Source organism: Vidua macroura, chromosome 37 (assembly GCF_024509145.1).
Source record: "Vidua macroura isolate BioBank_ID:100142 chromosome 37, ASM2450914v1, whole genome shotgun sequence".
NCBI lineage: Eukaryota > Metazoa > Chordata > Aves > Passeriformes > Viduidae > Vidua > Vidua macroura.
In genome coordinates this window covers 733106-748857 of record NC_071607.1, presented here as the reverse complement: position 1 = coordinate 748857, position 15752 = coordinate 733106, and the positions used below count along the sequence as shown (strand labels likewise).

At 50.3% G+C, this 15752-nt stretch overlaps 2 protein-coding genes across 2 annotated transcripts in view; one reads left to right on the top strand and one right to left on the bottom strand.

The window, feature by feature from the left end:
* LOC128821281 (serine/threonine-protein kinase PAK 1-like) overlaps window positions 1–2627 on the bottom strand; it is a 59566-nt gene extending 56939 nt beyond the window's left edge. Inside the window, exon 1 of the mRNA XM_054002238.1 lies at window positions 2403–2627. The gene's annotated coding sequence lies outside the window, so the exon portion shown is untranslated. The remainder of the gene's footprint in view (window positions 1–2402) is intronic.
* LOC128821238 (serine/threonine-protein kinase PAK 3-like) overlaps window positions 1–8794 on the top strand; it is a 244825-nt gene extending 236031 nt beyond the window's left edge. Inside the window, exons 3-9 of the mRNA XM_054002177.1 lie at window positions 4711–4759; window positions 5614–5723; window positions 6477–6594; window positions 6985–7084; window positions 7503–7699; window positions 8116–8253; window positions 8705–8794. Coding sequence (XP_053858152.1) covers window positions 4711–4759; window positions 5614–5723; window positions 6477–6594; window positions 6985–7084; window positions 7503–7699; window positions 8116–8253; window positions 8705–8794 — 802 coding nt within the window. The remainder of the gene's footprint in view (window positions 1–4710; window positions 4760–5613; window positions 5724–6476; window positions 6595–6984; window positions 7085–7502; window positions 7700–8115; window positions 8254–8704) is intronic.
* The last annotated feature ends 6958 nt before the right edge of the window (window positions 8795–15752 follow it).

The window sequence follows — 15752 nt, the reverse complement described above, 5'->3', positions numbered from 1 at the left end:
CCTTGCTGTTTAACCATTCTTCTGCCAAGCTCTCTACAAGCCTGCACTGAAGGCAGCGCAGCAGCACCCAGGGCTCCACAGCGGGGCAAGGCCCTGGGCCTGCCCACACATCCTCTGCTCAAATCCTCCGCCTGCCCACCCTCCTTTGGCATCTCCACCCACCGGGGCCAATCCTTGCTGCCACTGCTGCAGCTTCAGTGCTTCCTATGCCTGCACTGCCGCAGCTGCTGGGGAACACAACGGCACAATTCCACTCTGGGTCTCAGTTACACACACACTGCGCTGCCTGGGATTAGAGTCCACCATGAGAATGTTTTTTCTTAATAATCCTACTTGCATATTGTCAGTAAGATTTGGGCCAGGAGTGTGAGACTCAATTTTTATTATTAGCAGAAGAAGTAAGAAAATCTTTCTGTCTTTGGATTCTTTTTGTGCACGTGTTTGTGTGGCCATTGGAGATTGCAAAATTTTGGCATGGGTTTTTTGGTGTTCACCTATAGGCTGCAATTTGAAAAACTACAAGAGCTTTAAAGGTGACCTTTTAACTGATAAACAGTTAATAGAACACTGGTCAGAAAAACCCCCAAAAATCCAAACCCTGGCTTTTGCAGTGTGAGTCACCTGATGGCTGCCCTGGAAGAGAAGCTGCACTCCAGGCAGCCAGCAGAGGAGCTTTTGAAATGCAAATTAACACTGCTGGGGCAAAGTGGGGACAAAGTTCCTGGCTCTTCTTGCCTGGGGCAAGATTTGGGCTGATTCCCTCTGTCCCTCACCCCAAGCTCTGCCTGCTTGCACAGATGCAATTTGCACAGCTGAAGGCAGAGCCCATGGTGAGGATCTCTGACTCTGCAACAGAAACTGGTGAAGCTGCAAAGGAAAACAGCAAATGGAGAATGTTGTGAAAACTTCACTAAAATAAGGAGGGGGATCATCCCTGTGCCCACTCCAACATGTGCTGTCACTGTCTATGCTATACAGGGTGTATCAGAGCACTGGGGTTTTTGCTCTAACAAGTTCAGGGAAATCAGTTGGAGTTCAAGTATTTGATGATGTAATTAGAAAAAAGTGCCCAATTGATACAGCCCCAGCTTGAGGGAGCACCCAAAAATGGGGAAAAGATGAAGGGCCACCAGAACAAATCCTACAACACCATGGATCCAGCCCCTGGGAACCCGAACCAATTCATACCAGGAGACAGAGAACCCATTTATCATTTCAATGGCATCATTCGATTACAAGCTGTCCTCGAAATGAGAACCAGACAGCTCCAGCTCCTGACCGCCCAGATGATGACAAAAGTGGTGAAAAGATAACAAAGGAAATAGGAGAGCAGTTTATCTATCAGTCCAAGCATGGAAAGGATGGGAATGGGACACGGTTTCGTGGTTCCCTGGCAGACCATGGGTTAAACGAATGCTGTTTCTCCTCTTATGTGCTACAGCAACTCTCATCTTTTTACCATGCTCCACACCTTGGGAGTGCAGCTCATCCAGCAGGTAAGCGAGGGGATGCAGGTGGCAGCCAGGCCTCCTGATCCAGAAACGGCTACAAAAGGACAGGGAATGAGGTCACCGAGAATAATCCCAAAACCAAAGAACACCCCGGAAAAGAGACCGAGTCAATGGAAATTAAAAGTTTGCAAAGGCTATTATCGAGAAAATAGGAAGACGAGGGATTGAAAGGAAGCAGACAAATGTGTCTTTAGAAAAAGATGGTGTGAATTTCATAGGCGATGGGGCAGGGACTTGTACATAAGAAAGTAATAGGAAAATCGATCCGTTTCAGAAAACGTTATTGACACAGACTGCTGCTCAGCTAAGATCATACTAAATTCCTGAACTTCGAAAAGAACTAAGACTTAACAGAGCCATGAATATCGGATGTTATATACAAGGAGGGCTGCACATTAACGAGGACATGCAGCAGGCGCATCGGGAAGTCTCAACCTTCCAAGTTCCTCAGCCAGTGGGCAAAGGCAGAGGGAGATGCGGCCGGGAAAATGAGCATAAAAAGGAGGCTGCGTACTACAACAATGGGAGAGACCGCATGGCAAATGCCCCACGGCCTCTCCCTCTGCTCAGCAATAAAGTCACTTTTACAGGACTCCTCGGTCTCCTCTGGGTACAGAAACCTCCGGCGACGTGAATTTCACCGTACGGCCCCGGCGACGGGGCAGCCACCTCTGTCCTAGCCACAGCAAGCGGGACGAGGCAGCGCTGCTCCGGCAGCGGCTCCTGCCCAGGCAGCGGCGGGAAGGAGAGCGCGGGCAGCCGCTCCCGCAGCGCCCTCGGCCCAGGGCCACCACGGGCCGGACACGGCACAAGCAAGCCGCCGCAGCCCCCTGCCGCCCCCTCCGCCCGCAGCGAGCCCCGAGCCCCCGCAGAACCCAGCGCGGCTCCCACCTGCGCCGGGGCCGCCTCCCAGCTCCGCCAATGCCGCCTCCCCGGCCTCCGGCCGCCGCCGCCGCTCCCGGGCCCGCACAGACGCTCCGCCAATGGCGCCGCTGCCCAGCCAGGGCCGCCCTCAGGCCGCCAGCGGGGCCGTGCTTCGCCCCGCTCTCACCAATCAGCGCGCCACAACCACGACTGACGGCACAGCCGGCCAATCGCAGCGAGGGGCGGGCTCTGCACACGGCACCGCCTCGCTCCGTGCTCTCAGGGCCCCCCGGGCTGGGCGAGGGCAAAGCCGCAGCTGAGGAACAGCCCTGGAACGGGCCCGGGCCCGGGCCGGCATCCAGCGCAAACACAAACAAACTTCTCCGCACCTCCCGACACGGCTTTCCCGGCCCTGCGCCTTCGCTGCCTCCGCCTCTGCGGCAAGCCCACGAGCCCCACTTCTCCTACCCCCTAATTAGGAGTGTAATAAAAAGGTCTTTGTTCATCAAAACGAACATTGAAAGAAGATAAGAATTTAAACTGAATAGAGAATTTCAGACTGTGAGAAGAGAAAGAGGAGAAGAAAGGGGGGGGGGGGGGCTTGATAAACAACAAGTATTCTGCTTAAGAATTGTGCAAATGCAGCTAGCACAGAAGACTGTGTAACTAACTATATACAAGCTAACTTTTAGGCCAAGGACAACCGGCAAAGAAGATAAGGAGCCTTCATCCCCATGACCAACAAGGGCAGAGAGAAAAAGGACCCCCTAGCAACCAATTGCACCGGCGCAGAGTACATTGAGAGAAAATACGTCAACCGAAAAAAAAGGGGGGACTATAAAAACAAAAAGGTCAAAGGGGGAAGGTGTGCCGTGGCAGAGTGGAGACTCCCCGGCCGCCCAGCACTGTTTTTTTGCTTAATACCGCTTGCTTAATAAATTCTTGTTAATTGATTTATCTATAATTAGCCTCCCCAATTGAATTTGTCCATAACAGGAGCATCAGTGCATCGCTTGGATTTCCCCTAAAAAGGGAGAAACGGCCCAAACCCCTTCGGCTGAGTGCAGGAGTGGAGAGATTTCTGGCAGAAAATGACAAAAATGTTTTTTTCCCCGGGCTGGGAAGAACCAACCAAACCGAACTGTGGTGGCACCCCCCAGCAGCGCCTCTCTGCCGCCCCAGCTGAAGCCCTCGCTGGCTGCTCCAGGCTCCATGGGCACACTGGGAGCTCTGGGAAGGGGCCCCGGCTCGGGGCGCAGCCCCCGGGGCAGCCCCACGGCCCCCACGGCAGCTCCAAGGCTCCTCCGGCCGGGATGGAACGTGGCAGGGGGAGCAGGGGAAGGGACGGGGCTGCCGGCGCCAAGGGAACACGAGGGACACCGGGGGCACTTCACAAACATTTAATGCAAAAGAGAAAATCCTAGGAAAGGCAAAAGCAACAGAAACACGAGGCCACACGAGGCATGTCCCATTGTAGTGGGGTGATGCTGGCCCAATGCCAGGCACCCACCAAAGCTGCTCTCTCACTGCCCTCCAAGCCTGGACAGAGCAGATAAAATTTAACCAGGGTTCAGGAGTTGAGCTAAGGACCAGGAAAGATCCCTTATCAAACACCATCTGTTTCTCCTTCTTTTCCTGCTCCTGCTCCTGCTTTTCCTGCTCCTCCTTTTCCTCTCTCTCTCCTCCTTCTCCTTCCTAACCCCACCTCCTCCCCAGTTCCTGCCTTCTGTGTATTTAGAGTGGTGAACCTTACTTGTTTTTAGAACTAGAACAAAGATCCAGATGGAACACGGGTTGCTGGTTTTAGTCAGAGGTATCAGTGCCTAAAGGTTATGTCTCCTTTGCTCTGGTCCCGTCCTTGTTCCTCCTCAGTGTTCAGGCTGGGTGGGCTATGGGGTGTCCTTGTTTGCTACATTTTCAGAGTTCCTCTTGGATCCTTTGGGCCATAGGCTGTGCACTCTGGGGGAAAATGCATCACCTGCCTGATGGCAGGGCCCCTGTGGATCCTGCAGGTCTTAGGCAGGAAATGGAAAAGGATGAAATGCATTCTTTTCCTGTTCTTTAGACACCCATTGCTCACCCTAGGCTTTGAACTAAATCAGTTCAGCGTGGACATTTGGGATTTGCTCCAGCCCAATTCCTTTGTGTTGGGTCTCAGTTTTCTCTTGCGCACCTTGCATGGCAGAGGGCTGGTGGCTGCTGCACTGTTGTTGGAAGGGTCGATGCACCCAGGTGTTTGTGAACGCTGCAGGCAGCAGAGATCTCCTGTCTGGGCTGGCTTTCACTGCCAGGGCCTAAAGCGCTGCCTCTTTCTTCTCTGCTATTTTCTCTCCAGGGCTTTCGGAACCATTTCTGAAGGACTCAACAGGGCCACAGGAGGAGAGGTCAGTGTCAACGCGCCCAGCACGTCTGGCAGCTCTCCAGGGCTTTCCCCTCTGCTGGGAGCTGTGGCTGCAGCTTTGGGGGCCAGCAGAGCTTTCCTGCACAGGCTGCTCCTCTGAAGGCAGAGCAGTGTCAGCCTGCAGAGCACAGCTGGGACAGACTTGGTCCTTCTGAAGTGCCCAAAGGAATGCAAGGAGGGCAGCGGTGTCTGTCAGAGCAGGGCATGCTGGCTTGGTCTTCATATCTAAAAGTGTGAATGCATCAGCTGCTGCAGACTGAGGCCAAATTTATCATCCCTAATTAGAGAGAGATCCTGCTTGGGCTAAATTTGGGGTTTTAGTTCCACTGCAGCTGTTCACAGAGAGAGAGGGATCGAAATGAGAAGATGGATGTCCAGAGCAAAGCTCTCTCCTAAACCCTGCAGTTATATTTGGTTCTGGGGTCAGTGACAGCCTGTGACAGGGATCACCTGAGCAATGGATGTGTGTGTTTGCTTTGTTGTGCAATCCCAACCAGAGCAGTTGCATCTGAAATCATGACCAAATCTCATAGAATTGCTAAAGGGTTCCCAGCTGTTTTTCTCTGTTTTCACAGAACCAGAATTACCTCCTGCTTGCAAAATGTGTTTGAATAATAATGAGAGTGTTGAGGCCATTTGAGAAGACTGTAGGTGCAGAGAATGTTGTTAGAGCTTGGAGGCAATGGGCTGTGGGAATGGCACTTGCTGAGCTCTGGTGTCCCATCCCAAGGCAGTTTGGCACAGCCCGGCTCCGTCGCTCCAAAAAGACTCGCTCCGTGTTTGCTGCGGCCTCCTGCCACAGACTCCTCCAGTTAAAGGTCTGCAATGTCCCTTCAGGCGGCCATAAAGAAAATGAGTCTCAGAGGGCAGAACAGGGAACGAGCGGTGAATGAGCTCCTGCTCCTGAAGGACAAGAAGAACCCCAACATTGTCAACTCTTTGGACAGGTGAGTGCTTCAGGCCTTATCCCGTGCCCGGGCCCTGCCTTAACCTTTCCTGGCATCCAGAGTCTGTAGCCTGTTTTGAAAATGCCTGACCCAACCATATCTTCCCAAAGCAACAGCCTGGCAGTTTGTTCCCTCCTTGTGCTTTTGTTGCTTTGTTTTGGTTTTTCCTTCAAGTTGACCCTGTTTTCTGTGTCTTACAACAAGTGCTGATAAACCACAGCAGAAATTATTTCCCTTGCTTCTTCTTCCCAGCCCTTTTCCATTGCTGCAGGATGCCAGGAAGACCAGGTTCTTGTTTCCAGAAATGCCTCATTTGCCAATTTTCACGGCCTTGCCTGTTTCTGAAGGGACTTTCTGAAAGGTTTTCTGACCCCTTTTGTCCCAAGTGCTGCACGGCCTCCTCCCCTGGATAACCCTGGGAGTTGTGTTGCCTTGTTCTGGAGGGAATGGTGGAACTGATGAGTTCAGAAGCTGAACCAGCTGGGGGCCAGTGTTGTGGTTCCACATTGATCTGGGCTGTTGCTAAACTGCATTTTTCACCCGCTTGCCATCTAAGGCCTCTCCTTTCTCACAGGTATCTCCTCCTTTAGACTGTGCAGATTCCAAGGGCTGTGCAGCCTGGCAGGAATGGCTCTCCATCTGATCCTGTCCTCATTGACATGAGACCTGGAAACAATGCTCCACTCCAGGCTTTTCCATGGGGGAAATTGAGCACTGCACATTGGTCTCCATGCCATTGTTTTCCTCTTCCAGCTTCCTTGTTGATGGAGATCTCTGGCTGGTGATGGAATACATGAATGGAGGAACTTTGCAGGACGTTGTCACACAGACAAGCATGGCTGAAGGAGAGATGGCAGCTGTCAGTCGGGAGGTGAGGGATCCTGCTTGTGACTGCCATGCCTTGGACACGATGGTCCTTCCCAACAGGGCGTGAGAACAGGAGTGGCTCCATGCTCAGGGCTTTGTTTCTCTGTTGTTTTTATGAGCTGGAGAACAAAGAGCCCCCTGCAGTGAACGGCCTGCCAGCATCACTGCACTTCTACTCTGTTCTTGTTCTCTTTCCTGCTGTTGTGGTCCTCTCTGTCTGTTTTGGATTTGATGTGCTGTTCTCAGCTTTGCCTTGAACCGTTTGCCTGGAGCTTGTCTGCACTGCACTCCTGGCCTGTCACAGCAATGTTGCTGCTGGCAGAATTCGTGTCCTTTCTTGTGTGATATATTCCGGCCATTGGTTTTTACCCTCGTGTTTCTTGTTCTCTCTCAGTGTCTGCAGGGCCTGGATTTCCTCCATGCGAACAGGGTGATCCACAGAGATCTGAAGAGCTCCAACATCCTTCTGGGAATGGACGTCTCTGTCAAGCTGGGTGGGTGTTCCTGGCCAGGCACGGCGCTCCCGGGCTGCGGCTATGGGGCTGCTTCACAGTGACGGCCAGAGCCCCACAAGGGCTGCTGGGGGCACTGCCCAGCCCCTGCTGACAGCTGAGAGCGGCTGCCCCTGCAGAGAGCTCAGGAGAGGAGCAGGCTGTCAGGAGTGCCTTTGCTCTGGGTATGGCCCTTCCAGAGGGGCAGGAGTTGGAATCTAAAGCTTCAAGGGAATCAGTAAAAGCAACTGCACGAAAGCTGAGGGTTTCTTTAAGGGTCCAGTTCCATCTGTCCTTGGCTACAGCCCTGAGGACTTTTCCAGCTGACTTCACTACTGCATTCTCAGACTGAGAGTGGGGAGTCTTTGTGCTTGGTTTCCTCATTCCAGCTGCCTTTGACAGTGTTTGTTTCTGTCCTCAGCTGATTTTGGCCTCTGTGCTCAGCTCAGCCCTGAGCAGGACCAGCGCAGCTCCATGGTGGGCACTGCTCACTGGATGGCCCCAGAAGTTGTCACCCATTCTCCTTATGGCCCCAAGGTGGACATCTGGTCCTTTGACATTGTGACCATCGAGATGGTGGAAGGAAAACCTCCTTACTTCAAGGAAACGAGGGCCATGGTAAGAGGCAAATTCTGCAGTGGTTGCAGAGGCCTGTGAGCACAGGGTGATCCTGCACTGGGAGCAGCAGCTGGAGGCTTCTGCCCATGGGGAAGGGAATTCCCAGAGGACTCCAGCCTCAGCACAGACGATTGTTCTGCAGTGTCCAGCAAAAATTTGCTTTGGGATTTACGTCGTTGCCACTCTTCTGGCTGTGAGGATGACCTGAAAATGTAAAGCAAGTGCACCAGCTCTTTACAATGGCTGTGGCAGCACCAGGGTTTGGTTTTTTGGTTGGCATAGAAAAATGAGCTCTGAGCAGCATCTCTGCCAGGGAGGAGAGTGCCCCTGGAGCTGGGGCTGGGAACCCGGGCTCAATGTGAGCACTTGTGGGTGTGAAGGAAGCTGGCAGAGCGCTGAGTTTGCTTTTCCTGCAGGCCCGTGCTCTGATCCAGCAGAACGGGACCCCGCAGCTGCAGGAGCCCAGGCGCCTGTCGGCTCTGCTGCGGGACTTCCTTGAGTGCAGCCTGGAGCTGGACAAGGAGTGGCGCTGCTCTGCCCAGGAGCTGCTGCAGGTGAATGCCAAGCGGCTGCAGGGGAAGCAGCCGCGCCCGGGAGGGGTTTTCTTGTGGGGCCCCCTCTGAGAGTCTCCAGTCTCGCTGCTTTCCACACGCAAAGCAAGCAGAATCCTTGCCCGGTTTGTCTTGGCAGGGTCCTTTTGAGGTCATCTTCACCTGGTGCCCCACAACAAGCAGGGCCATCTTCAAGCAGGTCAGGTGGCTCAGAGCCCTGCCTGACCTGAGCTTGGATGTTTCCAGGGAGGAGGCACCTCCCACATCTCTGGGCACCTTCTGTCAGTGCTTCCCCACTCTCCTGGTTAAAAAATTCTGCCTTAGAGCTAATCTGAGCCCGCTTCCCTCTCCTGAGTTTCAGACCGTTTCCCTTTGTCCTGTTGCCACAGAGCCTGTGAGGAAGTTGACTCTGGAAAGTAACAGTTAATTTCTTTCTTTCTTATCCTTTGGACAGCACCCATTTTTATCATCAGCCAAGCCTCTCTCCAGCCTGACCCCTCTGATCACTGCTGCAAAGCAACTGAGGGAGCAGTGGAGGAGATGAAGCACTGGAAGACAGCTTTTAGTTACAGTAGTTAGTAAGGACAACTAGTTAGTTATGGTAGTTAGCACTGCTAGCTGGTTATGGTAGTTAGGACAGCCTGTTTGTTACGGTTCTTATGACAGCCTGTTTGGTATGGCAGTTTTTTGAATAAAAACTCTCTTAAACCTCAACTCCCTTGAGGTGTCCCATCCTTCTCCCTCTGTGACTCAGCTGCCCGGAGCAGTGTGAGGGGAGAGCGGGCCCAGCAGAGCCCAGAGCTGAGCCCCAGCAGAGCAGCCTTGGCATCTGCAGAGTCAGTAAGACAGAGTGAAAATTTAACAGGGTAAAAATCCATTTGGATTTAGGTCAAATGTGCCGCTCTGAGCTTGCTAGCATAAGTAAAATATGCTATTTAGTCTGGTAACTGCCTCACTAACAAAACTGCCCCAGCTGTGGAGAAAGAATGCAAATTTCCAAGCTAAAGAGATAAGAGATAAGAAAGACTCCTCGGACCTTGAAACAGACAGTGCAGAGTGACCCAGGAGTTCTTTCTGTACTTTCTGACAAAAACTGAGTACAAGTGTAGGTAGCTGTAAGTGTAACGGGAAATCGGCAGAATGAATATGCTTGAACCTGTTGTGAAATTCTATGAAGATGTAAATTAGTTAGGAGTATTAAACAAGGATTGGGAGTCCTCAGGGGCGCACATGTCCTTTGAAGGGGAAAGAGCCCTCACATGCAGCCAGCGCTGTAATAAACATACCGTCCCTACAAATCTTTATTGGAATTGTGGGGTCTTGATTTTTCACCGCAATTCATTTGGCAAGCCAGGCAGGAGGGTTTCTGTCCTCACAGAAAGGGGGAAGAATGGACTTCCGTAGCACACCCCGGGGAATTTCCCTGGAGGGGGATCTGCTACGCTTCGGCTTGTCACCTGCAGAGACAGACAATGACCTGCTGGTGTGCGGATAAACGGTATGCATCGAAAGGGCCCTGGGGGAGAGAGACAGGACTGTTCATAAGACACTCAAAGATGTTTGAGTGCCCAGCCTTGTTCCTGTGCCTGCAGGCACCCAGCCGATAGGGCAGCTGGGCTGGAGACGGGTTCATTGTTCAATAGAGTGACCGCTAGCGACTCTGGGGGTGAAGTCGAGTGAGCCTGAAGTTTGTGTGCTTGTGGTGTCCAGACATTGTGTGGTTAATGTGTTCTTAATCGTCTGAGTGCCTGGTGTATAAAGAGAGTGAACGAGTGAGCGAGTGAGTGTACCCGTGGTACGGGGGGAAGTTCTACCCATGTCTGAAGCGGCCGAGTGAGGCCCGAGGCGCCAGCTGGGATAAGCTGTGGGGGCAGGGAGTGCCCCGCGGAGAAGTGGAACAAGTGGGGAAACGTGGGTGAGGATGTTTACTGTGTTTAAAGGTGGTGATTTGTGTAGACTGTGCACATTTTAACCATGGCTAGACGAACCTGGGGGGTTCCTCTGCCCCAGGGGTTCGGACTTGATTCCTGGAATTTTACTGTGTGCTGTTATTCTGATTGTGCCCAGAGTGTGTGGGGACCATCAGAGGAAGCTGATGTGGAGAGGTGCTGAAGTGTTGTATACTGTGTTGTGTTGAGAAAAGTGGGCACTTTAAGAGACACCACCTTTCCCAGTGAGTTGGTGTGGTTCTTCCCCCACATTGTAGTAATTTGATTCTCAGGATTGTAGGGTTGTGTTTCTGGAGATTTTAGAAATTTGTTTGCAACAAGTGTAGCATTTTATGAAGAAGAGCTACAGTATGGTGATTTATGTTTAACTGTGGTAAAACAAATTAGAGGAATTCCAAGAATTCCTCCCCCACAGCAACTTAAGCCTTGACTCTCCTGAATTTGAGATAAGGAGGGGGGTCTGTGTTTATGGGCATATCAGAGTTTTTTCTGTAACAGGCACAGCCTTTTGCAGGGCAGCAAAGTGAGTGTCAGCAGAAACAATGCTTTAATTAGATTGTGCGGGAAGAGAACTGGAAAAGATAGAGATTTTGTAAAAGAGAGGTTAAATAAAGGAGAAATGCCAAATGATAAATGGAATAGCCTGCAGGCAATTCCTGGAAGTTTTTGATGCACTGAGAGGCTGGCATCTTGCGTGAGTACGACTGCAATACAGAGTTTGTGAGAGGGGCTGGTATTTCTATCCTATGCCCCAAGTATAAATTGAAGGTTCCTGATCAAGCCAATTCAGAACCTGAGATCTTAAAGCTTGTATGTGGAGGATCACATCTGATACCTGCCAGCTGGGGGTCTGTGTGTGAGAAAAACTGAGAAAAGACTGTGAGGCTTGGGTGGAAACAAAATAGTATAAGGAATGAGAACTAACCAGAGCAAAGAGGTTCCCGAACTAGCCCCTTTGGTGGGGGGCTCACTGGGAGAAAGCCACCAGTAGGGGCGGCTTGGAAAATAAAAAGATTTATAATACTTTATTGCAATCAATGCTATTTTAAGACGGGAAAGCAAATAAGGTGAGGTTTTGTATGCTGATATGTTTTTCACCTTAAAGAATCACCCAGAATGGCAGAGTAACTGTGGGTCAGAGTTCCCTCTGATCCACTGGGGTTAGGTCTTGAAAAAGAAAACAGAGTGTCGTGGTTTGACGTGAAAGTGAATTTTTTCAGGAAGTGGAGTCAAACCAATAAGTGGTCAGGTTTGGATATTGGCACCTGGAGTGACCACTGAAGGCATGGACACGCCTCTGAGCACACAGGGGGTTAAAAGCAAGGACTCACAGGGGAATGGTCTCTTTGGTTCTGGTCAGCAGAAGAGTGCAGACTCTCCCCTGCCCAGCCACAGGCTGGGTGGGGGAGGGGAAGCCATGCGGCCTTGTCCAGGTAGGTGGAGGGCGCTGAAGGTCTGGAACTGAGCCAGCTCCTGTGGATGGAAGGGTGGAGAGAAGCGGAGATGCCTTTGTCCGTCCCCCTCCCCCCCCCACAAAGGGAAAGAGGCAGAGGGCCTGACGGCACCTGGAAATTTGCCGGCAGAGAAGGGGGGGGGGGTGGGGATGATGCCCAGTGTGGGAGTTGAGAGTTCTGGGCAGAGAGTTCAACCGTCCAGGGAGTCTGAACTTTTAACCCTATCCTGGAAAATGAAGGCTTTGTAAAATATTACTCCTCCTCGATTTGAAGTAGAAGAGAGACAGTCTGGGATCTAAGATGTTAGAAGAAGAAATTTTTAGGTGGGAGGAGATGATAGAGTAGGTTTTGGCTGGACTTTTCTTGTTAGCCATAGACTGAACCAAATTCTCCTGCAATAGAGACTGCATTTTAGGGGGATGCAGTGGTGACCCAAGGAGACCTGCTTCAGCAACCACCAGCACAGGAATGGCAAGAACAGAGAAAAGCAGAGGAGGGAATGGTGATGCCCTCTGTCTTCAGGAAGAAGATGATCTCTGTTCTTCTTGGACCCTTGGCCCCAGGGGACAATGGAGGGGACTGTAGTCCCAAGATGAGAAGCTGAACTGTTGTCTCTTTGGGTCCGTGGCAAAGCACCCTTAAAGGAGCCGTATGGGCAGTCTGTCCATGCACGGTGGTGAGAGCACTGTGACATGGAAAGGAGCGTGTCACGCTGGCAAATTTTTCTCCGGGTGGCTGCCATGTGTGACATGGAAACACAGGAGGTGGCAACAGTGTTTCCTGGGGGGAGGGGTCTATGGCGCATGAGAGACTCCTCTCTCCCTTGATGGACTGAGTATTGATTATCTGAAGGATGGCAACTTGATCAGGAATCCCAGGTGATGTCTCACTGTTGTTTTTGTTGGAATTGGGTGGGAGGAGGAGTGTTTTAGAGGGTCTTCATCCTGGATTTAGTGTGTGTGTCTTTTATAGTAGTAGTAAAGTTTTGTTCTTTGTTACTAAGTTTGGGCCTGCTCTGCTCTGTTCCTGACAACATCTCACAGCATTTCTATTGGGAAGCTGCATTTTCATGGGGGCGCTGGCATTGTGCCAGTGTCAAACCATGACCCCAGAGCAAAGAGAAGGCAAATCAGACATTGTTGTTCACATGCCATATAAGGCAGCGATGTATGAAATCAGACAAAGCTTATCATCCTGAAACACAAAAACGAAATGCATAATTTGTAAAAGGCTCCTCCTAAGGTAAGGGAGGATGAGGAGGACCTCCCCAAAAGGGAAGAGGACTCAGGCTCTGAAGGTATTCCCACTCGAACCCATCCCTCTCCTGGCAGTCCAATCTCATCCCGAACTAGGAGGTAACAGACCCCTCTGCGAGAGGCAGTGGGACCAGGAAAAAGGAAAGGGTGGAATTTTGGTTGATACAGGGGCCATATATTCAGTTTTAAATAAAGCTTTAGTACCTGTGGAGAATGATTATGTTGTAGTGTGGGGAACAACTGGCCAGTCTGAGAAGGCATACTTTTGCAAACCTTTAAAGTAACAATGGGGTATTTACAAGTTTTTGTATATGCCCAACTTGCTAAACATTCTAGAATGAGGAGGTTACTCTGGAGGTAAATGATCAAAGGTACATAGAGGTGTTAAGTTTAACATTAACAGCCATTGAAAATAAGGAGGAAATTAGTGAAGAGATATTAGGACAAGTATTTTCAGGGCTATGGGCCTCTGATGTACCAGGGAGTGCGAAGAACACCCCTCATAGTGATCAAGCTTAAGGAAGGGACACAACCAGTGAAAATTAAGCAGCACCCCCTGAAAAAGAAGATAGGGAAGAAATCAGCCCAATCATTGATAGTGACATGACTGAGGGCTGTCAATAAGATAACAAAGGATTTATATCCTATGGTAGTAAATCCATATACCTTACTAACTTAACACCTGAACTAACCTGGTTTTCTGTTTTAGATCTGAAAGATGCTTTCTTTTGCCTCCCTATCCATGAAGCCAGCCAGAAATTTTTTTGCACTTGAATAGAAAAGCCCTAAAAGCAGGCACAAAACCTAGCTCACATGGTCCATGTGCCTCAAGGCTTCAAAATGCCCCACTCTGTTTGGAGAACAACTTGCAAAGAACCAGAGTTCTGGGAAACTCCACAGGAAGAAGGAAGAAGCCTTTCAAACTTCCTAGAACTCCAAGGATACAAAGTATTAAAGAAAAAGGCAGGGGCATGGCAGGGTGGTGCCGGCTGTGGGTTTATAATTACAGACTGTCAGATAGAGATCTCCAGTGGACAAAGGAAGCCACTCGGGCCTTTCACCAGCTAAAGAGTGCCCTCATGTCAGCTCCAGCTTTAGGACTTCCAGATTCTTTCTATTCTCCCATGTGGCTCAGGACTTGAATTCATACTGGAGGGCAGTTGCTTACTTTTCCAAGCAACTAGGTGCAATGCCAAAGGATGGCCAGGTTGCCTCAGAGCTGCAGCAGCAGTCGTGCTGAATATACAAGAAGCACGCAAGTTTACCCTGGGACAGAAATTGACTCCACTAGTGTCCCACACAGTGCCCGCAGTACTGGAAGTAAAGGGCGACCACCGGCTCTCACCACAGAGGTTCCTGAAGTACCAGGCCATCATGGTAGAACAAGATGATACAGAGAGAGTGGTAACTAACATTGTCAGTCCAGCTTCTTTTCTCAGTGGAAATCAAGGAGAAGCAGTACACCACAACTGCTTGGAGACTACTGAAGTTACTTACTCCAGCCACCCAGACTTAAAGGACACTCCTTTGGACGATGCAGAGACCTGGTTCACTGACAGGAGTAGCTACGTTGCCAGTGGAAAGCGACCTGCTGGATATGCAGTCACTACCTGCAGAGAGGTAATAGAATCTGCACCCTTACCAGCAGGCACCTCTGTGCAGAAGGCCAAGATTATTGCACTGCCCCGTGCCTTGGAAATGGCAAAAGGAAAGAGAATAAACATTTAGACAGACTCTAGACATGCATTCGGAGTTGTGCAGGCACATGGAGCTGTCTAGAGAGAGAGAGAGGGGACTGCTGACCTCACAAGGAAAGAACATCAAACACGCACAAGAGATAATCCGGCTGCTGGAAGTATGCATATTAAAGCACACCAGAGAGTGAGCTCAGAATTGGGAAAAAGAAATGAGCTGGTGGATGGAAAGGCAAAGAAAGCAGCAAAAGGTGAGGTAATTATGGACAGATTTCCCTTAAAGGTAAGCCAGAATATAATAATACTAATCAAAAGGGACATATAACCAACAGGGGTGGGCTACCATTGAAAGGGAGCTGGTACTCCCTCCCCATTTGTGTAGTCACTAGTAAGAGAGCAGTACAAGAAAACACACTGGGGCCTAACTACTTAAAAGCTTTTATAAAGTGTGGCTCCTTTCCCAGATTGACCAAGACTGCCAGTGTTACACAGTGCATCGAAATGAAGTGTTGACTTTTTAAGTGGTAGCTTCCACAGGCTTTTTAGAACACATATTTGATTGAAAGGATCATTGCCAGGAATTTATATGCCACTATCACTCAGGTCAACTGACAGTGTGATCCTTGCCTCCAGACTAAACTCAAGAATACCCCCAGATAAAACTTGGTCACACTGGGAGGGGCCATGGATCTGGACAGCTGTGGTAAATTGGCTGTTCAAAACCCTCATGGAAAGGGGGGTGTCAGTATTTATGAGTATTGACAAACACATTTTCAGGGTGGCCAGAAGCATTCCCCACCAGAACTGTCAAGGTGACCAGAGTAAATAATACCGCTTTCAGAGTTCCAGTCACAATATTCCCAGACAAAGGATCACATTTTATTTCCAGAATAGTGCAAGAAACCTATATGGTGGCTTTAAGTAGACAAGTCAAAGAAAATGAAAAGACATGTGGCTGGAACTCCAAGCAGGGAGCTAAGTGAACCAGAACATAACATACAGCCTGGGAATTAAGTATACGTTAAGTCTCTTACAGAAAAGACTTTGGAACCACAGTGGGAAGGACCATTCCAGATGCTTCTCACCACCCACACCACAATCAAGATTAAGAAGCAGAATGACTGAATCCACCATGCTTGAATGAAGCAG